The 24,814-nt window shown below is 39.2% G+C and overlaps 4 protein-coding genes across 7 annotated transcripts; 1 reads left to right on the forward strand and 3 right to left on the reverse strand.

The window, feature by feature from the left end:
- Positions 1 to 538: 538 nt before the first annotated feature.
- LOC140767594 (protein VASCULAR ASSOCIATED DEATH 1, chloroplastic) lies at positions 539 to 8,479 on the reverse strand. Of its 3 annotated transcripts, none has more exons than XM_073107574.1 (18): positions 8,172 to 8,479; positions 8,021 to 8,083; positions 7,393 to 7,443; positions 7,127 to 7,192; positions 6,958 to 7,053; positions 6,643 to 6,744; positions 5,938 to 6,038; positions 5,690 to 5,862; positions 5,467 to 5,507; positions 5,295 to 5,382; positions 5,129 to 5,215; positions 4,969 to 5,023; positions 3,823 to 3,889; positions 2,534 to 2,630; positions 1,849 to 1,910; positions 1,703 to 1,745; positions 1,272 to 1,561; positions 539 to 1,077 (listed from the first exon to the last, which is right to left on the reverse strand). In XM_073107574.1, exons 1-18 carry the CDS (start codon positions 8,331 to 8,333, stop codon positions 844 to 846), a joined length of 1,878 nt encoding a protein of 625 aa, XP_072963675.1. In that variant the 5' UTR covers positions 8,334 to 8,479; the 3' UTR covers positions 539 to 843. The 3 variants fall into 3 exon arrangements, with proteins under 3 accessions (XP_072963675.1, XP_072963676.1, XP_072963674.1); XM_073107575.1 differs by having other exon boundaries at positions 1,272 to 1,564; positions 8,021 to 8,077; positions 8,172 to 8,476; XM_073107573.1 differs by having other exon boundaries at positions 1,272 to 1,564; positions 8,172 to 8,476.
- A 3,926-nt stretch (positions 8,480 to 12,405) lies between these two features.
- Positions 12,406 to 16,549, forward strand: LOC140767750 (serine/threonine-protein kinase D6PKL1-like). Of its 2 annotated transcripts, none has more exons than XM_073107776.1 (3): positions 12,406 to 12,603; positions 13,029 to 14,515; positions 15,523 to 16,549. In XM_073107776.1, exons 2-3 carry the CDS (start codon positions 13,272 to 13,274, stop codon positions 16,394 to 16,396), a joined length of 2,118 nt encoding a protein of 705 aa, XP_072963877.1. In that variant the 5' UTR covers positions 12,406 to 12,603; positions 13,029 to 13,271; the 3' UTR covers positions 16,397 to 16,549. The 2 variants fall into 2 exon arrangements, with proteins under 2 accessions (XP_072963877.1, XP_072963878.1); XM_073107777.1 differs by having other exon boundaries at positions 13,084 to 14,515.
- Positions 16,550 to 16,997: 448 nt separating this feature from the next.
- Positions 16,998 to 17,799, reverse strand: LOC140767601 (oleosin 16 kDa-like). Its single transcript, XM_073107585.1, has one exon. It carries the CDS (start codon positions 17,763 to 17,765, stop codon positions 17,328 to 17,330), a length of 438 nt encoding a protein of 145 aa, XP_072963686.1. The 5' UTR covers positions 17,766 to 17,799; the 3' UTR covers positions 16,998 to 17,327.
- Positions 17,800 to 19,513: 1,714 nt separating this feature from the next.
- LOC140767220 (protein ROLLING AND ERECT LEAF 2-like) lies at positions 19,514 to 24,053 on the reverse strand. The gene is made up of 4 exons (XM_073107059.1): positions 22,786 to 24,053; positions 22,500 to 22,684; positions 20,598 to 20,821; positions 19,514 to 20,484 (listed from the first exon to the last, which is right to left on the reverse strand). The coding sequence occupies exons 1-4, from the start codon at positions 23,855 to 23,857 to the stop codon at positions 19,689 to 19,691; spliced, it is 2,277 nt and encodes a 758-aa protein (XP_072963160.1). The 5' UTR covers positions 23,858 to 24,053; the 3' UTR covers positions 19,514 to 19,688.
- Positions 24,054 to 24,814: the final 761 nt, after the last annotated feature.

Here is a 24,814-nt window from a genome sequence, read left to right on the forward strand (position 1 = left end):
TAAAAACTTTCAAAATATTATAATTACCGCTACTATCGAAACCTCTCTTCTTCCCTTCTCATCCCATTTTCTTACATTTTTCTCTTCTTCCTCTCTATCCCCTACTCTCATCCCTAGAAGAAACATCCCTATAAGAAACTTCCATCTCAACTTTAAAGGATGTCAAGATATAACTCACATATCGAAAAAAACAAAAATGCCGAACATGCAGAGTTTTTATTGTTAGTGTTGCTTATACTAAAAGCTATGTGGGGAAGATATGGAAAGATAGGTTGGAAAAAAAAGAGAGTAGAAGGCTATTGAGGAAGAAGACCTGGACAAAATTATATATTTTTATAATACAGCAATAAATAATACTGTACCAAAATACAAAGGGGCAAAATATAATTAAGCTTTAAAAAAATTCCATTAAAAACCAACCATAATGACACTTCTAAAAGCATCAACAATAATTACAATATATTAATATGATATTTTAAAAATTATGTAAAAATCCACCATAACTTTTATATATCTTTAGTTACAGCAGCTATTCCTCTAGCGAATGTAGTTCGACAATGCATGTACTATTATACTTTACATACTTGACCCGAGCTGGAAAGGAAAACTGTACTTATCATTGAACAACAAAGTGCTATGTAGAACTATACGAGGATTATTCTATACTGGCAAAAAACCATTATAGTGTACATCAGTGCATTCATATTTCACACAACAAAGAGAATTGCCTCGTGAACAGCTACAACATTGGTAATGCCCCTGATGCAAGCGGGCATCTCAATAGTTTGTTCCTGAATGTAGTTAGGATCCTTTTTAAACCTATACGGATGCTGTTTATAATCACTATTTGGCCTTGAGTTTCTCCAGGCTTTCTAGATGCGCCTTCAACCAGGCAAACTCATAATGCATCCTCTCCATGCGAGTCTCTACCAAGTGCATTTCTTCTTTAAGGTTTCTAAATCGCTTTTCCAACCACTCTATGCTATCTGATTGGTAATTACCAGGGTTGCTCATATAGTTATCCGGAGTAACTAGGTGGACTTCAGGGGATCTGGTTAGCAGAAGAATGACAATTACCTGCAAGCAACAGCAAGGCCAAAAAATGGAATCGATATTTGTAGTATCAGAAAAAAAAATGTCAGAATGTTGACGATTATGTTCTTCAACAGTTTCAGTTCCAATGACTTTTGAAAGAAACTAGCTGCTAAGAGATCACTAAAGTGGGTGGATGTCGGTAATGAATGAAGCAAGAAGCCACAGAAAAAACTTACCTGCATTAGGATAAGGATAGCCACAAATGCAATTACTAACATCAGAGGAAAATGACTGGTTTTAGAATACGGAAGAAGTATGGACCGCAATTCTCTGAAAGTGGATGCTAGATATGCTCTTAGATTATCTTGCGTAGGCATCTCAATGGGTGGAACAGCACTAGTAGTACCAGTCGCATCACACGGAATGCTTGCAGGGTTAACTGTTGCATAGGTCTCTTCTAAAGACTTTGAAGAATTTCCTAATTCAACAGTGCTATCTCCGATTGCCCTATTCTGATCAGTAACTCCTGCTGTATAAACATTATAGAAACCAAACCATCATGATATGCCAAAACACCAACATAAGTTTTTTCCTAGAAAAAAGATTTGCCATGTTTACTGCATCATGATTGATGCTTCTGCACAGCTTGCACATTTAAAATACTAACCTTCTGAGTCCCCGATATTCTTCTGCTTCAATGATTCCTGAGCCTGGAAGGCATAGCATTCGGTTATCTTTTTCCTTCTGCAATATTGACATGAAACCGATATACAAATAAAAAAAAATATTTCAAGAAATAAAGAGAGAACATACACTCTTGATCCAAGTCGCATAAACTTCTCGGCATTCATCTTTCGTTGACTGCTCTATTTTTCCTGTAAATATATGTTCGGAGTGGGCAATAAGTACCAACAATGTTTGGTTGCAGGATACTAGCAAGTTACTATTGAAGAACAAGATATATTGAAAAAATTATCAAAACATTCTCCAGTAAGATGCTTGATTGTGTCAGATGCATGAATAGCATCCTCTCATCCATCACAGCTAGAAATCCTATGTCGACTATGTTAAAAACAACCGATTTACTCTTTCCTACTAACTAAAAGCTCCAAAAGATAGATTGTAGACTTACTGAAGAATATGTCTTTCTCAGATTCTTTCATGGACACTGTTTCAATATATATATTTCATGGACACTGTATCTTCAACTTAAGAAAAAGAAACAATAGACATTGGGTTGTGTCTCACTATGTAGTTCTCACTAGGTATGCCAGAGCAGTTTATGACTTTATAACTCCTAAAAAGATGACCAATCTATAGAAAAAGCATTACCATCAGATTCATGGTTCACATAAATTTCACTTCATACTAATGCAACAATAGAGTCAAATAAAATGGAATCTAAGTATAGAATATCTACAAGTAACAACTGTAAGGTATTGGCAGCTGATTATTCTTTTTAGAGAACAATTCAAGCTTTCTGTACGGAAGGACATACCTTTAAAAATAGTTCTCTTGGAGAATGCGACATTTGAGAACACCCTGAGAAGGCAACCATTTCCCTCGATAAAATCTTGTCTAATATCCCATATCCCCTATATATAGAACAAATAGGACAAGATAATTCATGTGCTCTGTTCACTGTTTTGGTCAAGAATTTTTGCAATATAAATGTAGGCCTGCTCTACTATGAAATACTTATTAGCCTAGGTGAACATGCGATCGTTATTGGTATATTACCTATATAAATTAATTAGTCCAAATTTATGCAAAAAGATCAACACAACAGATTTTTATTTTTTGGGGACTAAAAGCCCAACAGAGTTACTAATATAGAGTTTGACACACAACTTCAATATTAACGGCTTAGTGCAACTTAATAACCCTTGAAAGCAATTAGGTCAATTGGCAGGCAGTGCTAACACCTTATTAGCTATTGTTAAGGCTCATGTAATATGGTGCAACTGTGAAAGAGTTCTTTTGAGCAAACAAGGATAAACTTGTACAATTGAAACCTGTTTATAGGGTTTATATAAGACCAACAATTGTAGGTATTTATATATTCTAAATCTGGTTTTATACATCCACAAGAAAGCAGCACAAAATTAAAGACAGTCTAACGTCAAAGCACAAGCATTATAATTTCTATGAATAAAAGAATAGATACATGCCCCAACTTTTCTATTTCTTGTGCAGCTCTATCACTTAAAGGAATTTAAACATGCAACAAACAATGGCCATGCCAACCAGCACGGAGCATGCCGGTCAGCACTTATCGTGCTGGCAGCGTGCCAGCACGTAGCACGAGGAATGCCGCACGGCAACCCTCCTAGTGGCGATCCGCTCGTCGTCAAGCTTCCGTCACCGCCATTGTCGCCCGTCGTGCCAGAGAACTCCGTCGATGAAAGCGTCGTCGTCACATCCCATGCGGGGATGCTTTAGCCCGTGAATAAAGACTTAAAGTTGCATGTTCGGATTTGAATCCACAACTTTAAGTCTTTATTCACCCGCCCGACAATACGACGCCTTCATCGATAGAGCTCTCCAGCAACGAACAATGGTGGCGGGCAGCAAGCGGCGACGACGAGATCGAAGAGTGGAGCTAAGAGGTCGAAGAGTGGTGCGTCTGTGGCACGACCATCCATGCATGGGACAATTTATTTACTATACATCATTAGTATACATGTAAATTGTTGATGGTATCAAAAGATTAATAAATACCACTCACAACATTTTCTAAGATGCAAATAGGTAAAAAAAATTAGACATGGGCTTTGAATGTCATACCTCAACACAGAAGTGATCCCCATAAGGCACCTCACTGACTTGCTGAGATGTCTCAATCATTATATGGCTGGTGATCAATAATATGTGAACATAAAGATGTTAAGAGCTGTTCCCAATTATTTTCACAAGACAAATATAGGTTTCAAGAGTTTCATTCATGCATAAATGAGAATATTCATGTTCTTAATAAGAAGTATATAATGAAGATAGCTGAAAACACCAGGGTAACAGACAAAAGAACGAACATCAATATGTTACTTCTTAGTATCAAGCATTATCAAGTGGCATATAGGTTTTAACCAAATAAAAGCTAAAATGAGGATGGCTTATTTGTTCTTTTGAACTCAATAAAAATCAAGAGGACAATGGTAAGTACTGATATACATAAAATCAAATTGCAGGCTACTTTCTCTTTGGTTACTCCTGCACCTAGTGATTCAGTGCATAGCAATGGGAGGGGAGCTTAAGGACCTACACCGTGGTAGAGTGACCCAAACTACAAATGAAGGTATAAGGCATATCAGATGACTAGAAGCTTCATGCTATTCTCAAATCGCGGATATTAACAAGCATTATTGCATTTCAACTTGTTTATCACTGTCACCTAATATGCACTATAATCTCTATTAAACACCATATGAACCATTTGGATGCATGCAAAAGATGTTAAAATAGCCACAAATAGAATGACTACATAATCATCAACAAATTGCAGAATAGTATTTGTTCATCAAGACCACGGATTGGGGAAAGTAGATAAAACTGATTACTGATTTTAACATCCAAAGGTACATGACCGCAATCAGAACCAAAACAGATGCAGGACTCAGTTGAAAAGCCCACAAATTGATGAAACTAAACCAATAAAAAAAATCCTAATAGACAATATTTGTACAGGAATCAGCCCAATCAGTATAACTACCCACTAATATCTAATTATTCAACTGCAATACCAGTTAATGGATATAATAGGATACAACTGTAAATGAATGTGTGCATTAAGCCATTAACTTTTTAAATAATACAAGAAAATTCTATTTGTAAAATAAATTAACATTTCCTCATACATAATCTGTATTAAGAAGTTGTGATGCAACAAGATGATGAAAATGAATGCCAGGATACAAGAATGGAGGTTGAGGTTACCTGTTTCTATATACATGAAACTTCTGCACCTCCTGGCAGTTACCAAATTTTGCACCTTGAATACAACTAAAAGAAATCAAAATAGATATTACAAATAATAGTGATAGATTAAAAAGAAACTTCAGTGAATAAAGTGAATTAGAAGGTAATTTTTATTTACCAAGATATAATTTCACTGGATGCAGAAATGAGACATTACGCACATATCCAAACTGTTCATGTTGACGCCACGGAGTGCAGCGGAAATCTGGAAGCACAACGGAATAGCATAAGCACCAGAAGATGATCTTAGTATCTGTTTGTGCTATGAGAATAAAGTATATTACCCTTGTCACCACATCTTTTGTGGAAATCATCCAGAAAGTTAAAACCATGATCAGAGAGAAAGAAATTGAAAACATCTTCCACACAAACCTACAATCATTTGTCAAATACTTTAATAATGCGTCAAGGATAAGTTGAATAACTAAAAGGTACAATAAATTAAGTTGGCATCACCGGAAACTTAGCCTCTGCAACCATCGTGAAATAATCAGGCACTGCAAATTTGAAGACTTAAAGTGTCAAATCTGCTTTGATTAGGAAGTATAGTATATACTCATACCCGATAAAACATCGCTTTTAAACCTTAATACAGCATAATAGGTGAGTCATATAGTGTCAATAAGCATTTAAAGAATATGGATATTCCATATTGTGCATAAAAAAGAAGACCGCTCACCATTGGGAGCATCAGCATCTTCACATTGCCAAGTGATAGGGCTCACAGGGTATGAATGGTCAGCATTTTCTTCTGTTCCATTCTGCTGAACTTCTAAGGATGTTTTGGACACATTGATGTCAAAGCTATCATTAGCCATAGATTTACATTCTGAAGTATCTACATCCTTAATCCTGAACAAGAGAAATGAAACGAGATTAACATCAGAATATGATTAAACCAGTTACTTTCTTGTTCAAGACGATAACCTGTATGAGGATGGTAAATCATCTTCATAGCGTCTGGATTCTGTTGTCGCTTCCAAAATTACAGGTCCATTGTCTGGGCTGCTGCCCTCTGACTTTGAATCCTGAAGCAGAAATTAATCACTAGCTCTACACTACATCTTGAAAAAGCCGGAAAAGTGACATGTATGACTGGAACAGTGCTAAGACTTGTACTAAGTTAAAACTTATTTAAGAGCTTTATTATAAGTTTGTAACCTATGAAAACTTACAGTATCTAAGTAGTGTTTATCTAGCGCCCAATAATTATGTCACCTTCAACATGAATAAAGGGCAAATACTGTTAAAGGAACATCAACTTATCAAATCTCCCTAAGTAGCAGTTAGAGCATATCTAAATTCTCTTAGTGCACATTTAAACTTTTCATAAATCTACAGACTATCATATTCTCAGTAATCTTGCATAAATTGACTAAGTGGATGCATGGGTGTGCAAGCATGAAAATGAAGAATTCCAGCATTATCGGATTTTGAAATCTCACACGTCATATAATAGATAACTAACTGGCTCATATATTTGCACGCTGTTTTAGCAGTTCTATGTGAAAATAAACAAGGTGCAAATTTGCAATGGATCAGTTGGTAAGCTTTAAACCTCTTCCTTCTGGTGGAAAATCATGCACTAAAATTTAAAAAAGGACAACCGATTAATATGAGGAAGCTGCTCACCAAGGAATCTTGGAAGGCTTTGGCATCACTGCTATGCTGTGCCCAACTATCGATAATGAGACGATAAGCTTCATCACGCGATAAGAAAGACCCAAAAAAGTGCTGCCAGTTCAAAATAAAGACATAAGGAGCTTGGAGCCAACATCATACAGAAGAACCTTAACAACTTATTTCTTTTTCTGAAAACCCAAGGAATTTAACAACCACTATATTCAGACAGAAATTTTAAGGACAGAATTCCATCAGGTTGTTCTACAAATTTCAAACTAACTTCCAGTCTACTTAGAGAAAAAAGAACCAAAAAATTTCTCTTACCCTCTTCCCTCCAGTAAGAATTTCTATAGCATTAGGAAAAATTGCGGCTGTCTTTGCTTTACGAACACAAGTGACTTCATGAAACGGAATTATTTTCTGCATAACAAATCCATGTAAGAACAAAATCTTTGTATTTGGTAAAGACAAACTTCAAAGAATCATTCAGTACCTTTGTCTCAAAACCAAAAATGTTTGAATAGAAGCAGATGTGATGAATAAACAAGTACATATGGCCCTGCGAGGGCAGAAGATAGTGAGTTGACAGTAATAATATTGTGACGCAAATGACTTAATAAGATACTGATTATTTAACATGTAAAAGAGGACGACTTAATAAGATACATAGAAAGTAACGGAAAAAAAAAAGTGTACAATAATATACATGCATCATTCAGCAACTCGTGAATTACATGAAAGATATAAGTGAATGCGTACCTGTAGGAGGATATTTTCTTGAAAGGCACAATTAAAATCTTGTACAAGAACCTTCACAGAAAATAAAAATAATAATAATTAGAAGGCCCAATAGAAAGTCATCCATAAGTATGTGTCTGGTGACTCTAACTGTCCAGATAAAAATTAACAACGGTCCAATTATGTGTCTGTTAGTCAATTCCATTTGAGTGCCCATTATAAACCCACATGAACAAACTTTATTTAGTAGATGAACATCAAGAGAATGGCAGGCTCCTAGGGCATGGAATAGAGAAGCAACCCTTATGGGGCTATAATCGAACAGATTGCTAAAGGAATTCAAGAAAGTAAATTTTCAAGTTCATATAGGAATGGAAACTATAGAAGAACTTGCTGCTTGTCATCGGACTCAAGAAGCATTCAAATTCAATAGCATGCAAGAGTTCCGGAGGAGGAGGAAACTAATACGACTTCAATATATGCTAAGAAAATGATCGATATTTATCCACGAACAACGTTATCTTAACCCAAGAACACCAAAGAAAACAAGAGCAAGATCCAAAGCAATCACACTCCCCGTGGCACTCCCTCGCAATCACAGAAAACAGAGAGGGACAATTGCGCCAACCAAATCCACAACCGCACTGACCTCATCAGGGGGAAGTCGAAACAGCAGCCGGTATTCCTCGCTCCTATTCGCCAGACCCTGATTCTACCAGTAGAAACCGAATCAAGATGCAAGAACCAAACCCCCCAACAAGGAGACGACGACGAAAATTTAAAGAATTCGAGTAGAGTACCAAGGCGTCGACATCTCTCCGATCGGGGGTATCGCCTGAGTGGACGGAGGAGCTCTCTGAGGCGGCGTCGGCGTCCGTCCTCCCAGCCCTCGAAGGCGAGGAGCGGCAGGGTGACGCCACCGGCATCTCCGTCTTCTCCCTGCTCGGCGAGGCCACGGCCATTGGATCCGATCCCCGTGAGAAGCTCTAGGGTTTCGATCGACAGAGAGAGAGAGAGAGAGAGAGAGAGAGAGAGAGAGAGAGAGAGAGATGAGGTCGGTGTGGGTGGGTGGGTGTTTAAAAAACGGTAGTTCTTGTTTCGCTTGTGGGATGTAGACAGAGTGGGGGAAAGAGCGAAGAAGAGTGCAAGAAACGGAAAAAATTATTTCCGACTATTTATTTATATAAATAAATAAATGTCGGTTCGGTTGCGAGTCTAATGTCGAGCCTCTGCAGGAATAGTTGTACGAATATTACTACATCCGAAAATATAAGCTATTGCTTTCGGAGTCCTAGCCAGTAAAACCGGCACACGTAGTCTGTGCAGTAAATTCCTGAAAATGACCGTACTTGCGATCAAGGGCAGTTGATAAGGACTGCAACGTACCGGTGAGAATTCCCCCTAATTTAAAACAAACCGATGAAGTTAATTTCAAAAAAAAAAAAAAAAAAAAAACAAACCGATGAAGTTGAAATTAAAATTGTGCCTTTTAAAAAAAAAAGAAAAAGAAACTTTCAAGTTGAAATTAAAATTTATTTTATAGTGGATTTTATTACGATAAAATAAATTTATTAAAAAGATAAATAAAATGTGCAATTTTATAAAAGGAATTAAAAGGAATAAATTAATCGCTGTCTTCTCTGATTTATTCCTCTAGCTATTTTCGAGAATTAAGAATAAACCAAGCCTCCTCCTTCCTCCCGAGCTATTTATCTGTATTTATTCCAACATTTTTAATTCACATTTATTTTTAAAAAAAATGTCCCTATCTCTCAGAGCTAGCGACCGTCTCGACTGCCACGTCATCAACTCTCGTATAATAACAGACTGCCACGTCATCCGTATTCTATTAGGGTGTTGCTGTGGCAGTGAATCGAGAATGACACGACGACAAGATTGGTAGTTGGTTCACACAGCTGGTCCACGTGACCACATCTCATTGACTTAAACTCGGGTTTTTGACCAAATTGGCTCTATTTTAAAAATTATTTATCGAAATAAATAGCACTTAAATTTAAATATCAAAATATTTTTATCTTATCATGGTAATAACTAAACTAATTTATGGTTAACCATTTTAGTAAAAAGAATTAAGAGAGGTGAAAGATTATCTAGAGCGTTTCGATCAACAACTCCATTGACTCTTATAACTCTTTCAACTATGATATCATAACGTGGGCTGAGCAAATGAGGCCCAACTAGCCCAACTAGAGCAGCCTGGCCCAATATAAATCCTAAACACCTAAATATGAGCTATTGATTTTATTCTTTTACATGGCCTAAGAGGTTACAATTTAGAGGTAATTAATATCAACTTGTATGGGGCTTTGTTGATTAAAAATCATTATAGCCATGGATTTTTCTTCCATGTGATATAGGCAACTATGGGACATAATGATGCAGCTACAATGGCATTATACAATTCAATAGAGGGTAATATGGAACCCCCTTAATGCTCCATGATCAATAAAAGATTTATTAAAGTTTCATATGGTGGAAAAGTTGGTAATGGGGTCTTATGTTGGAACATGATATGATGCCATGATGGAGAATGATCCCATTTTAGCTTTATATATATATATATAAACTAATTTTCAGGTACCTTTATGCAAATTTGGCTCTCAGCCCACCTCACACTTTAATCTAAAAAATTAATCAATAATATATTGTCTTAAATAAGTGTTGGAACAACTTTTAAACTATTTTAAATAATTTATACAAAGGCCAAATAGTTTCTTTAATCTAATTTTAGTTTTAAGTATGCTTAATTAAATTTACCCTGCAATTATGATATTTTAAAAAGATAATTATGTTAAAATGTCAATTATTAAATGTTAAATTGTTTGGAAATTTCTAATGCTATGGATTTTGTATGTGATTTAAACCAAAATTGTTCAAATTTATGGGAAGCATAGGTAGTAGTAGTAGTAGTAGTAGTAGTAGTAGTAGTGTTGAAGAGGCTGGCCTTGGTATAATATGATATAAAAGTATTTTTATTTATGTACACCTTGTTCCACCTAGCAAAGATCATAGGATTCTTGGTGGGCATTTTAGAGATAGAGTGAGGTAGATGATGGCTGTCCCCTTCATTTCTTAATGATGCAAAATAATTGTGATACTGATATAAGATTGCATTTGACAAGACAACATGAAAAATATTTATGAAGCCCAAATACCAAGGTTGGATCTTAGTAAGTAGCCTGTGTATGCATCCACATGTTTGATTAAATGATTAGGTTAAGTTGTTGATGCCTATCTCTTTTGGTAAAACCTAGGGATCCTCCCATTTCTTTTTCTTTATACCTTCTTTTATTCAATACTATTCAGCTGTCTTTAATTTAAAACTGTTACAAAAAATATATATGTATATATATACACATAACTTTTTAATATAATAATAGAAGATCTAATTAAAAGTCTCTCTTTTGGTTCTTCCCATAAGGGCTAGGAATAGCTCATCAGGCTATTCTCATGTTGGAACTAGAGAAAGAAAGAGGGACATGGTCAAGGTCACTTGTATGATTCCTTTCCAAACTTTAATCTGATAAAGCCTGTGGAATAGTAAGTAGTGGTGGGGCCTTTTATTTTTTTTTTTTTTTTTTTGCTTATATATTTTAACCATGTACCTAATCTTACACCATATGAATGCTTTGTTCTACTTTGTTATTGTACTACATTTACAAAAAGAATTAGAAGGAGATCCAAAAAGAGGTGTGCTTGTTATTATTGTCTCACTACTCCATGACTGTACTATATTGTTTCCTATTAATTATTTTGTTCCTTTTTTTCAAAAAAAAAATTTTAATTTACATATGTGAAATCTCAAAAGATAAATATAAGAATATTATGTGCATTCTTTTATTTTAAGAAATATATAGTGTAAAATATAAATACACGCATAGGCTAAACACACCCTTCGCTTCATGTATAATCACCAACCTCGAGATCGAGCTGAATTCTCTTTTTCTAATCAATATCTCAGAGAAAATAAATTTAGCTCCGTTAGATGATGCTAGTATAATTGACTATTGTTTACTACTGAGGATAGAAATATGAGATTTGAGTGCATGTGAGAAGCTCATTCCCTAATCCCCTCAATACTCTTATTGTCGATGCGAGTGATCTGCACTATATTTATAGTAATAAACTGATCAAATTTCTCCTTATCCTTAAAAAAAAAACTTAATCAATATTAAAATTTTAAAATATTATTTTTGTATAGTAGTCCCTTGTACCTTAGTAATAAAATACTTATAGTATCTATTTAAATGCATTTGTTAATTTTAAAATTAAATTTTAAAATAGTAAAATAAATTTGTAATTATAATATTGTAAAGAATGTAATGACAAGTATAATATTTTTTAAGCTTTTGGTGACAATATGGCACCGAAATTCATCACTTTTTTTATTAAAATGTTTTCTATAATATGAAATAAAAGAAAAAAAAACTTTGATAACAATGGTTTTGAAGTAATAAGACATTCACACCTTAATTTAAATTAAACTAAGAAATAAATTAATATCTGAAGGGAATAATTAACTTATTTAAGAGGGGAAGCCAAAGGATAAATGATACGTCCTAAAAATGACATCTTTGTCTAGTCTAGCAGACAACAACAATACCACCGGATCAAGATAATTCAACGGCTGTGATTCCATCAGATCGCATCAATCACTGTACCCAACGGTGGATGATGCCTCAGAAGCGATGGCGACAGGTAGGAGGGGTGTACCGCAAAAGCGACGCAAAGTGGGCCCACCACTGGGGCCCAGAGATCCCAAGCTCCAGATTTAAGATCCCTTGAGAGATTAATTAAATCCTAATCTCCCATTATTGGTGCTAATTGTAAATTAGTGCGGCCGAAGAGAAATAAAAGGAAGAGAGAGTTTTTGCACATCACCCCTTACAGTTTACTATTCTTGCAAAATACTCCTTTTTTTACATAATCTTAAAATTAATGGGGTGGGCTTTTTGCAAATACTCGGGGATCGATTTGTAAATAGAGCATTCCTCGTTGCGCTCCCTCTCTCTCGCTCGTACTCTTCTCTGCTACTCTTTTCTTTTTCTTCTCTCCTTTGGCTCTGCAGAGAAGAACGAAAAGGAGAAGAGGAAGGAAACGGTAAATGGAAGAGGAGGAGTTGGAGTTCAGATGAGCCGTGAAATCCTAGCTCGAGCTCGGCAAACCCTAGATCGAAATGTATTCGAGATCGCCCCCTTCTCGTATCCGGAGGTGCGGCGATTTCTTTCTCTTTTTTTATTTCCCTCCTTTTTTTTTATGCTTCAAATCTTCTATTTTTCGGCCGCGGATCTCCGAATTGTTCTTCCTTTGTTGTGATTTGTATACTCCCGAGGAGAACTTTCTTTTTCTTTCGTCTTGCGAAGTGGAAGTTTCCTAATGTACGCTAACGGAGTGGAATGTCTGGCTTCTTCCTTTCTTGTCGACAAAGTGTTTGATTTAATCTTTTTTTTTTCTGCTACTGTTCCTTCTTTTGGAGATTTAAAAGAGTGTTTTCTATCTTTTTGGAAATAGTAGCTTTAATTGCTAGTAGTGGTGGGATATGATCTTTGTTCGAGTTTGCTGGTTGTTTGATTGGTAAATAGAGTTTTTAGAGGCCTGAGTTTGTCTATTGCGTTTGTTTTTGATCTTTTTCATAGGTATCTGGAGGAATAGAGAAGGAAAAAATTGTTTATTTGCTTCTTGGTGTTACAGTGCTTGCTTCTAGAGGTAATATAGAGTTCTCTTTAGTGTGAAGAACTGGGAAACCGAGCTGGTTCTTTGAATTCGTAAGGCTAGAGGAAGATCCATCTTGAGATTTCTTGTGGACCTATCATAGTTTTGCCAAGTTCAGTGTGCACACTACGGAATCGTGAATTGGTCATGTTAAAGATTCCACGGAGATGGATAGGATTTCTGAGAAGAAAGTGCTGCCCGATAAGCCTCTTTTGGTCGCTCAAGCATCGGATTTGCACCAGGATGATTTGAGGACCGAGGAAGGTCCATCCAGTGCTCAGAAATCTCGCAATTTGGGCTTGCCGGCGGTTGTAAACGCATGGAAAGGGAAGAGCTCATATCCAGAAGCAAAGGATTTGGCAGCCGAGGGAGATAGCTTCAGGAGTATTGACTCGTCCGAAGATGGGGTCCGGAGTTCTTTCTCCGGGGCAAGCCATCCTCCGGAGCCTGTTGATATGGATCTCATGAAGACGGTATATGTCGCTATAGATCAAGGCGAGTCCGAAGAGGTTTGCCTGATGAAAGGCCTGTCTGTTAAAGGTCCTTTTATTGATGATCTTTCAATCCGAGTTCCAGGTGTGAAACCAAATACTGTAGTTCCTACCCCAACGGAGAGCTTGGTTGAAGAACCTAATCAGTCAGTTGCAGCATCCCCTCCATTTTCTGTTCCTCATGCATCACAGGCCATGGAAAACGTGACCTTACCTCATGATTCTGAAGAAAAGGAGTGCGTGTGGGATGCTTCCCTGCCTCCTAGTGGCAATGTCAGTCCTCACAGCAGCATTGACAGCACCAGTGTTGCAACTGCCATGAGTGTCGTGCACAGCTGCACAGGCACTTATAGAAGTGAAGGGATCACCAGTGACGGTATGCTAAGCGCAGAAAGGAATTGCGAGAGTGCTAAGGATAGTGTTAGAGGAGACTCGCTTGAAAGTGCAAAAACTAGCATTAGCAGAGCAAGCGATAGCAGTGGGCTTAGCGATGATAGTAACTGGAGCAATGTCACAGGGAGTGCTAATAAGCCTCACAAGGGGAATGATCCAAGATGGAAAGCTATTCTTGCTGTTAGGGCTCGAGATGGTATTTTAGGAATGAGCCATTTTAGATTGCTCAAGCGGCTTGGATGCGGTGACATTGGTAGCGTCTATCTGTCGGAATTAAGTGGGACTAGGTGCTACTTTGCGATGAAAGTGATGGACAAGGCATCCTTAGCGAGTAGGAAGAAGTTGAACAGGGCTCAAACTGAAAGAGACATTCTCCAGCTTCTGGATCATCCATTCCTTCCAACATTGTATACACATTTTGAAACTGATAGGTTTTCATGTCTAGTGATGGAATTTTGTCCTGGTGGAGATTTACACACGCTGAGGCAGCGGCAGCCAGGAAAGCACTTCTCTGAGTATGCAGCAAGGTAATATTCAGAGTAAGAAGCTCTTTTCTGTCTACTTATCTTATGTGCATTCAGCTTTTTCTCTCATCACCAATTCTGTCATCTTGATACCCTGAAATGTCATATTTCGTGTCTTTTTGAGTGGGAAATAAACAAATTTCATTATCTCACGAATCTCATCTTCTCCCTTGGCAAGTCAAAATCACCCTTGTTATGTATAACGTCTATCGATAGCTAATTTCTATTTTCATGAAAGAGATTTTGGTAGAGATATTGGCTGGTTTTACATATCCTTCTTATTCCTTAAGAAGCACAGTGAGATGCTGCTAAAATTATATCCACATAATAGACCAGAAAAAGCATCTTATCAGTTGTGTCCATTGTCATTATTATTTCTTGCAGCATTTAACCTGCAAATTTAATGATAGAAAATTTTGGCAATAGGAAAACAGAATGTTAGCCGTCCATCAAAGAGAACCTTAATTTAGCAACCCAACTTTCTTTAGTCAGCTAGTACAAGGCCTTACATTGATGTTGGTGTTAGGAATATTTGTAATACATTTTTATACCTTTTAACATGTCGTATTAGCATGGAAGGATGAGAAGAGCTTCTATGGTTTGGAAAAACATTCTATATGTAACTAGTGGTTTTAGAAGTGTTGGGATTTTATCTGTTGAGGGGATCTTTTAACTTTTAAGTTTTTAAGGCCTCTAATCTTTTCTTCTTTTCATCTTTCATCCTCTGTCAAGGATGAGCTCTGTTACAGACCTATCATCAATTACACCCTTGTTGGAAATGCTGACCGAAGTAAATGCATCCAAATTGACATTTACATATAGAATATTCTCTATCTCCTATTTCATGCTTTTCTTATGTTATGATCATACTCATGAATAGCTTTATCCCTTTCCTAAGAAATATTGAACTGCACCGCATATTAAATGACTTCATATGAAATTACAGAGTTCTGGAATTTTCAGCTAAAACGGAAGGTCATGATATGTTCTTAACTTCTTATCTGCAACAGGTTTTATGCTGCAGAAGTACTTCTAGCTCTTGAGTATTTACACATGCTCGGAGTTGTTTACAGAGATCTGAAGCCAGAAAATGTCCTTGTGCGGGACGACGGTCACATCATGCTTTCAGATTTTGATCTCTCTCTTAGGTGTGCAGTATCCCCGACACTCATAAAGACGTCATCACTCGAGTTTGATCCTCGACGGACTGCTGGAGCTTTCTGCGCCCAACCTGCCTGCATAGAGCCTTCATCAGTCTGCATTCAGCCTGCATGCTTTGTGCCCAAACTTTTCCACCAGAAGAACAAGAAGAAGACTAGGAAACCAAGAGCTGAGCCAGGGCAGCAGGTTGCCACCCTTCCAGAACTAGTGGCTGAGCCAACGACTGCTCGATCAATGTCCTTTGTCGGAACCCACGAGTACTTAGCCCCCGAAATCATCAAAGGCGAAGGCCATGGAAGCGCTGTCGATTGGTGGACCTTCGGTATCTTCCTGCATGAGCTCTTGTACAGCAAGACACCATTCAAGGGGTCAGGCAACCGGGCGACATTATTCAATGTGGTTGGCCAGCAGCTTAGATTCCCAGAGTCTCCATCAACGAGCTATGCGAGCAGGGATCTGATCAGAGGTCTTCTAGTTAAAGAGCCCCAGCATCGTCTTGGTGTGAAGAGGGGAGCAACCGAGATAAAGCAGCATCCCTTCTTCGAGGGCGTAAATTGGGCGCTTATACGATGCAGCACTCCGCCTGAAGTGCCGAGACCGGTCGAGGCCATGCTGCCAGCAAAATTGGGATTAGCAGAAGGGATGGGGAGCAGCAGCAAGAGGATGGTAGGAGGAGCAGACATGAAGTCTGCAGGCAAGTATCTGGACTTTGAGTTCTTCTGAAAGTTTCTGATCATAGGATATTATTCCTATTTGTACTGGGTCAGTTTGTTATTCATGTGTTGGCTTTGTTATCAATGATTAATCTGATGAGTGCCATGCAGCTGCAACTCTGAATTCGGATCTGACAATAGATTACAATCTTGCCTTTATGCATGAAGTGCGTTGCCAGGAAAAGGAGGTAATAAAAACGAGTCATCAACTAGGACATCTTATTTGAAATGGGATTTTTGGCATAGAGCTTTTGACTCACTGATGAAAAGAAAAAAGAAGAATCTTTCAACAGATGACTTCAGTTGTTGCATAGTTGTTTTTAGTTGGGACTTAGAAGTGCCTACTGGAAAGTGGGAAACATTGCCCCTGACATACATAAGAAGAAGGAATAAACTTTAAAAATAAATAAATAGAAATACAAGTCTTGCTTATTTTTCCTTCTTAAAAACATTTTTTTTAACAAGGATGAAAAATAAATATAAAGAACAAACTTAAATACATATTGATACAATCATTAGATACTATATTATAATAAAATATATTGCAAGCATCTGCTGTAGAAAATATATGCAATAATTTAGGTTTACATCTACTCTGTCATTAATTGCATAAAAATTCCACCACCCTCTTCTTGGCCATTTTATCAACGCGTGGATTGCATGCATGCACAGAACGTAACAAAATTGCACATATATTTCTCCTCACTCCTAAAAATTATCTCATGGAAATTAAAACTAGAAGCACACGAACATCCTTATTTCAGAGATACCAAAAGGAAAAGAAAAGAAATACAAACAAGAAAACTACAAGAACATAATAACTTAAACCAAGAGAAGAAGAGATAAGTAAAACGAAACGCCACCACCAACAACGTAGAACTACAGCTACAAATTGATGCACATATGCAACAAAGCCCCTGATAAAGCCCACAATTTTGCACTTAGGTCCCTTGGGCCTGGTCAAGTCTCTGCTGAGCGGATTCCCTGAAATCCCGAGCCTTGGAGGCGAGTCTAGCCTTTGCGTAGTCGAGTTGATCCGCTCCAGGCGGGTGTTTACCAGTGAGGTATTGGTACATCCAAGAGAGAACCGAGAGCGCAGCCACGCCAAATCCACCGGACGTGACGAAACCCAGCGCGAGCAACGATACCGCAATGGCGGCGGGTACGAGCACCGGGCTAAATATGACCAGGAGCGGCGTGGCCACCGTCAGTGCGATTACCGTCCCGGCTAAGATGAGTCCGGAGAGGACAAGCATGGAGCCGCCTAACGTCGCTGCAGTCACCGCCTTCACTGCGCTCACCGCCATGGGATGGCGCTGGATCTGGGCGCCTCCCGGACCCATTTGGTACTCTCCTCCGCCGCCTTGGTGCTCCGCCATCGAGTTCCTTTCCGTGGGGTAATAGAGAAATAGGGAAGAAGTGAGGGTTAATATAGAAAAAGGGGGTGGACACGTGGAGGGAGGGGGTGTTTGGGTGAGGCGTGTGACTGCAAGAATGGGACGCGTGTGAAGTGGGTTTTGGAAGCTTTGAGGAGGAGGAGGAGGAGAGTAACCGCGGTTATCGGATCCCGGTTCGGCGTATTGGGCTGGGCTTTGACAAATTCTTCTGATGGCCCAAAGTTTTGTAGCCTTTTTTTTTTCTCATTCTTTAATATCCGTTTATAGCTTTTGCTTGGATTGGGCTTTGATAGATCCACTGGGCAATTAAAGTATTTACATTTAGGCCTTGTGATTAGTTAGGAATTCAATATGAGCCGTCCATGCAGGTCGATTTGGGCGTGCTATTTGGTACATACCAACATATAGTTATACATCTATCTGACATATCCAATCTTGGCCTCTCAAATTCAACAGCCTATGTATTCTTTTTAGTATGATCAGAGCTGTTGGGTGCATGTGAGTAACACGTGGAACATATTTAGTGGTGTACTTAAATTGACCTACACAAATTGCTTTGCATCAAATATGCTCTTAATACATATGTGAAATTAGATAATAATCCAAACTTAGGAATATATATATATATATATTTTTTCTCCATGCTAATGTCCAAAGTTGGTTCAAAGACAATAAAAACCAAACTCACCACATGGTTTGTTCATAATCACTTTTGCCCTCATTTTCAAGAACATAAAGTCATAAACACTTAGGTTACTCTTTTTTCTCTTATAGACAATATTAAGTTGCACGATGTACTTATATGTGGGTGGTCCATGAGCCTTGAGCCCCCATCCACTAGCCGAAAAGCAAAGGATGGCTATGTGACCATATTTGCTTTAGATTCCATCACCATATTATGAAAGGACTTGGGACTTGTGGGGCTAAGAGAACACAATGGAGAGGGTCCCATAAAATGAGATGACAACTCCCACAGCTGTAGCACCAGTCTTGCATTTAATTCTCCAAACCATGAGCTTATCTTCCACCTACCAACCAAGCATGAAAACTTAGTCTAATTTGGATCGTGACCACATGATTAATAACATAATAACTTTTAAGACCATGGCTTTCATAGCTTTATTTGTTACTCGGAAAGGAGAAAAGGAGGAGAGGAAAAGAAAGAAAGAAAGAAAAGAAACCACTCATAGGCTGTCTCTTTTGCAAGCTTTGTGCAAGTCCTAGAATTTGAGCAGATTAGAACAATAGAAAGTTAATGGTTTCCAGGATCTCGATTTGAAGGCTGTCCTGCTGCTAAAACAATATCTCATTTGATGCCAGAATCATATTTATATAATATTTAGTGGTTCTAGATCTTTTTGTGTTGGCGAAAGAGAATATATATATATATATATATTTATATATAGTCAACTTGTCATACAAAATTCCTTCTCTTGTTTCAAACCACCACAAGGATAGGAACAAACATGCAGCAGAATATAATTTTGGAACACTGGCAGTTAGTTCTACAATCTGCATACCTGTTGCATATTATTTTGGAACACAAGACATTTAGATGATCAAAATGGCCTATTTAGCGTACATATAAAACAGAATATATAAAGATGAAACAAGCTATGGTGGTACGTATGACTAGAGAAAACTTGCACCACAGAAAAGTTTTATTAAAGCGCAAAGCAACTAACCAAACCATTTTGACTGTACATGAACATTCCCTCTCCCACTTTCCAGAAAGGGCAAAAAATATTATGACAAAACTGATATCTACACCAATTAATCTCCCTCACAACAAAAGATAGGGAGTTTTTTTTTCCCCCCTTACTTCGTGATAATAGCTATATATACTTCTTTCCTTGACTTATATTAGATAATTTGAACTGCCAAAAAAAAAAAATGAAGGGTGTTCTAGTGAGTGGAACCAGCCCGCCGACAAACAGATTCAAGAGCCTCCACGAATAAGCCTGAGAACCCAGCCATTGCCTGGAAGACACCGGGCAGGCCTGTTTGGATGTTGTTGAGTGTCATTGACCTTGTGACCTCCACGGCCTTGGCATGTCTTGTCATCTCGTCCTCCACCTTTCTCCGGCATACGGAGATTTCTGTCTTCTTCTCTGCGAGTGGGTCACGAGTATCGAAAATTTGGCCATCATTGTCACGCCCGCTGCCTGGAAGGGCGATACCGACCATTGAATAGGATTGATAATACTTCTTCTCAATGGATCTCAGAGATCTGGACTTCTTTTCAAGCTCTTTCGAGTAAGTTTCAGCCCGTTTTTTAATCTTTAACTCATCTGCCTGCTTAGTGTAGATTACATGAATGACGTTTATAAAACTTTTAATGGCCTCGGAAGCAACAGTGTCGGGAAGCCGGTCAAGTGCTTGCTTCCATTCATCGCAGAAGGCAGTAAGCTCAACTGAGATAGCAGAGGAGTGGTCCTTCATGGGATTGTCACTGCTCACCTGGAAGAGGGTGAGCTTGAGCCAGCCATAGAGAGCACGGATATATTCTCGCTGATACTTGATGAGGCGATTAAAACTGGAGTGCCAAGAAGAGACGGCAGCCTCAAGATCCCGGGTGGCCAGCCTGTGGAGGTCTGAGGTTGACTCACCGACTGAGCGGTGCACAAGACCACGCACTTGCTGGACAATATTATTCTGGATCTCATGAAATTGGTTCATTGATCTCCACATGTTTAAAAACCTGCAAGTTCACGAGGAATGTTTCAAATATTCATCTTGCTATGTGTTACAAACATAAGTGCAAAGCTGGATGTGAATAAAAACTCGTGAATGGACATGAGGAGGATCCTTTACCCATAACAGAGCTCAACAAGTTGCGGAGCAAGTTCATTGTCTCGGACTCTAATAATGGCAGAAGAAGTAGTAGTGACAGCCTGCGAAGTGACAATGATCAATGATTGCAACTTCTTTAAGGAAGCCTTGGTCTTGTCCAGTTTAACATCATCCTTTCCCCTGTATTCCTGGCTCTGCAGTGTTGACAGCTTCTTCTCATGTTCAATCTTTGCATTCTCTCTTGCCTGCATGCATATCCGGGCATAAGAAATAACAAATTAGTGCATTGCACTGCAAAAGAGATAAAGGCATCAACATATAGCTACACACACAACAGATAAGTTAGACCACTTCAATCGTAAAGGAATTCTTTCATGCAATTTCTTAGAAAAGGAGATTGACCATCTTCTGCAAGCATTGCTCCAAGTTAAAAATGCTATGCTGTAGAGAAAACAAACCTGTATGTCTCGGAAATGACCTTTGTTAAATTTAGTGACGATGGTAATGTAAAAGCTGATAACATTCTTTAGATAATGTAATTACATTGGTAAACTAACATCGGCAGTATATGGATCTTGATGAATCGACATCCAAGCAGTCTTTATGTAAGACAATGCATACTTATCAAAGCGCTTAATTTTCCATCCTTCTTATTCTATATCATGAAGACTTTTCTTTAACTGCTAGAATATTATATTCCAAAAGAATTCAAACATATTTCAACATACTATAGTTGGCTAAAATTTGACCAAACTATCTTTATATCAGTCTTCTTGCAGTAGCCTTATATGCAACAATTAATCTAGCAAGATTTCAGGATGAACAATTAGGGCCTAGTTTATAAATTCTTTGTGCATAAACAAAACAGTTTCGTAAACCTAGTGCATGTGTAAAGTCAAATCTCCAAGTGAACTAAGAAATTAAACCCACTCCAAGCATTTAATTCAGCTGTGGTGCTAGTGTGCTACTAATATTAGGATTTAGGATAACTGCAAAACACTGTTGCTTCCATAAAGCCACTATCTTTGTTTATGATTATGCTCAAGGATCTAGCAAACATTAGTAGCAAATTCTTCAATGATCCCACAACTATGTCAGATCATCAACCTCTCATTGCTATTAAAAAAGGTAAGGGCACTGACAGCATTCACATGGCAGACACTGGTGGTTTTGGCCCCTCTTTACCATGCCTTCTGTGATGTGATCACCTTTTATGACAGCTGAGCTCATGATGGATGTAATAAGCCAAAATCTATTATTAACCTTCAGGAAAAAATGTGACTTTGTTAATGTAAAATACTAAAATTTTATTTAAAGGATCTCCTTGGCTCCACTCATGTGCATATGAAACAAGAAGCCCCACCTGACATTCTACGGATTTTCTATCACTGCACTACCCATCTACCCAAGATTTTTCAAGTTCACTCATTCTACCTTGCATTAACCATAACTTGTTCATTGCTGCACTTCAATCTTCCAACTATTAAGCAAATCTCAAAGAAGAAAACATGTGTCCTTTTGTCTACCATGCTCAGTAGTCCAATTCTGGAAGGCCCAACAACCCTAGCTAATACCGTAATCTCCCTGTCAAAGGTGAACGAAGTTCCAGTTGCTCAATATTAGTGACTATGGACCAGAAGATAGTAAATTAATAACCGCAAGTTGCTTGCTTCTTCCTAAATAGTAGTTGGCTTCCCCTACTTACAAAAAAACACTCCCCACCAAACCATTCTCAGCAGAATCACATGAAATGCTACATCTTTGTATAGTAAAGTTACAACTAATGAAGAGCTTCCTCGACTAATCCACAGTTCATTCGATACAAATTTAATCCACCATATTGAATTAAGTGTCAAAAATTTGTAATAACCTCTAAATCCAATATAGTATGGGGAAGAAAAAAAAGAAGAGTAGGTTTTATACCTTGACCTCCTCGTATAGCTTCTTCTCCCAAGCCAAGAGCTGCTCCAAGGTGGAGCCATGGCTCTTCCCTCCGCTGGACTCATCCAGTGCGCCGGTATCGAGCCGATACTTTATTGCCAACGGCGGCTTGGACGACCAGGTCGAGGATAGCGCGCTAAGCACGCTATTCGAATGATATACCGTCTCTGCCAATATATTTATAAAAATAACAAACTTATGAATTAATCATAGCTTAATCTAGCTTAATGGAACCCTAATTACCAGTGCCAAAACACCAGTGGCTTACTCTTGAGCTGACGGAAGCTGCGATCGAACTGTGCGCGGTTGATCTCGAGGAGCTCGGAGATGGCCTGGCCGGCGGCGGCCGCCTTAGCGAAATACTCCTCGATCGCCGCCGCTATCTCCGCCATGGTGCGGTGGCGCACGACCAGCCTCATCTCCGGCGCGGGAACAGCCGTCGCTGTCGTCGTCGTCGTCCACCTGGCGGAGGACGATCCCGACTCCAACCTCACCGGCTTCATTGCCGACGAACCTATCTCCGATCCGATCTCCGACGGCACCCCGAACTCCGATCTAGCGCAGCTGATCCCATCGGATCTCGATCTCCTCTCGTCGTCCTCCCTCTCCTCCTCGGATCTGGAGGAGGAGGACGTGGTGACGGAGCGATCGTCCCATTCGGGACAATGGATCTCCTCCCTTCCTTCTCCGATCTCGTCGTCCTCTTCCTCCTCTTCCTCGTATTCGTCTTCCCGTTCTTGGAGGCGGCGGAGGCGGTTGGCTTCTTCGAGCTCGGCCTTGCGGCGATCGAAGAAGTCGGAGTCGGGAGGGGAAGGAGGGCGGAAGTTTTCCAAGTTTTCCCAGTCCCAGACGGAGGACGACTGCGACGGCGTGGTTGCGTAGGCGGAGTTGGCACGTGGTACTCCGCTGGGGTAGTTGTTGTGTTGCCTCGAGGAGGGGGATGGGCTCGGTCTGGTGAGTATACGGGGAAGCTTGGAGCTTGCAATGGCGGGGGAAGGGGAAGGGGAATCGGAGGGGAAGTAGCGAGGCGGAGGAGGAGGAGGACGGGGTAAGGGAGTGGGAGGTGGGAGTGAAGATGCGGGAGTGATGGAGCGGTGGTTGTGGTGGTGGTGGTGGTGGTGGAGGAGAACGGGAGGGGTATTGTCGGAGACGGCAAGGAAGGGCTCCCCTGCGGCGAAGCGGGTAAGGGAGGATGCTGTGGCCAGGAGGGAGTTGAGGTACTCGGAGTGAGCTGCGGCGAGGAGTTGGCGGGACTCAACCGCCGACTTCATGAGGCGGCGCCGCTCCTTGCACCGCCGCACGGTGTCCTCGTTCTCTACCCGCGACGCCGCACAACCCATCGATGACAACGACGACGACGACGACGACGGTAAAGGGAATGGCAACGGATGATGTTGGGAAAGATAAGAGATGGAAAGGGAGAGAGGGAAAGGTGAAGAAAGAGAGAGAGGGAAAGCCAAGAACTATGTTAGACTCTAGTCTTTCTTTCCCACTACACTCTACTTTTCCTTTTCTATTTCTCTCTTTCAATAATCAATACCATCAGCCATTCCGTTCCAGTCCACGGTTACGGGGCGGGGTTAAAATTAATCGGTAGTTTGGTTAGCTCTACTCTCTTATCGGTCGTAATAAATGGATAAGATATAGATCGTGCGGCTGAGATTAGATACGAGATGATGGATCGATTCCGGCGATTTATCCAAGCAATTTTTTAACCCCCGTATTTGGCTGGTTTAAAAGTAGAGGTAGCACGTGCTACTGTCATAGCGTACGTTTTCCACGCCGGTTCCTCTCTTATTTCTATTTCATTTAATTCGTTATAATTAAAAAGTTAATTATTTTTTTATTTATTTTTTAAAAAAAAAATTCATTTGGTGGAAGGAAGTTGGCTTTTAGGGCACATCTTATATATAATTTTTTAGTTGGATCGTGCAGGAAGATGGAGGGTAGCTGTAAAATTAAATTGCCAATGTTATATAAATTAATCCCCCACCCCAAAATGATGAAGCCAGAAGCCCCACTAGAAAAAAAAGAGGAGTAACAAAAAGAGTCATCCTTTACTTTTATTTTATCGTGATAGAGAATGCTGGATAAAAAAAATAATTATCCAATAAGGCCACGGATAGTGAATGAAATTAAGGATCCAAAGCGAGAGGTAATTTAAAAGGGAACCGAAACATGACTAGTTGCAGAGTTGCAGTTGCACCCAACACAAGCATGTGCAGAAAAGGCCTTCTCTTTTGTCCCCCAACCCCTCCTAACTTTCGTGTCTTATATTCTCCAATTGGCAATTGGTC

The sequence above is a fragment of the Typha angustifolia genome, chromosome 9 (genome assembly GCF_048772165.1).
Source record: "Typha angustifolia cultivar Huaian chromosome 9, ASM4877216v1, whole genome shotgun sequence".
Taxonomy (NCBI): domain Eukaryota; kingdom Viridiplantae; phylum Streptophyta; class Magnoliopsida; order Poales; family Typhaceae; genus Typha; species Typha angustifolia.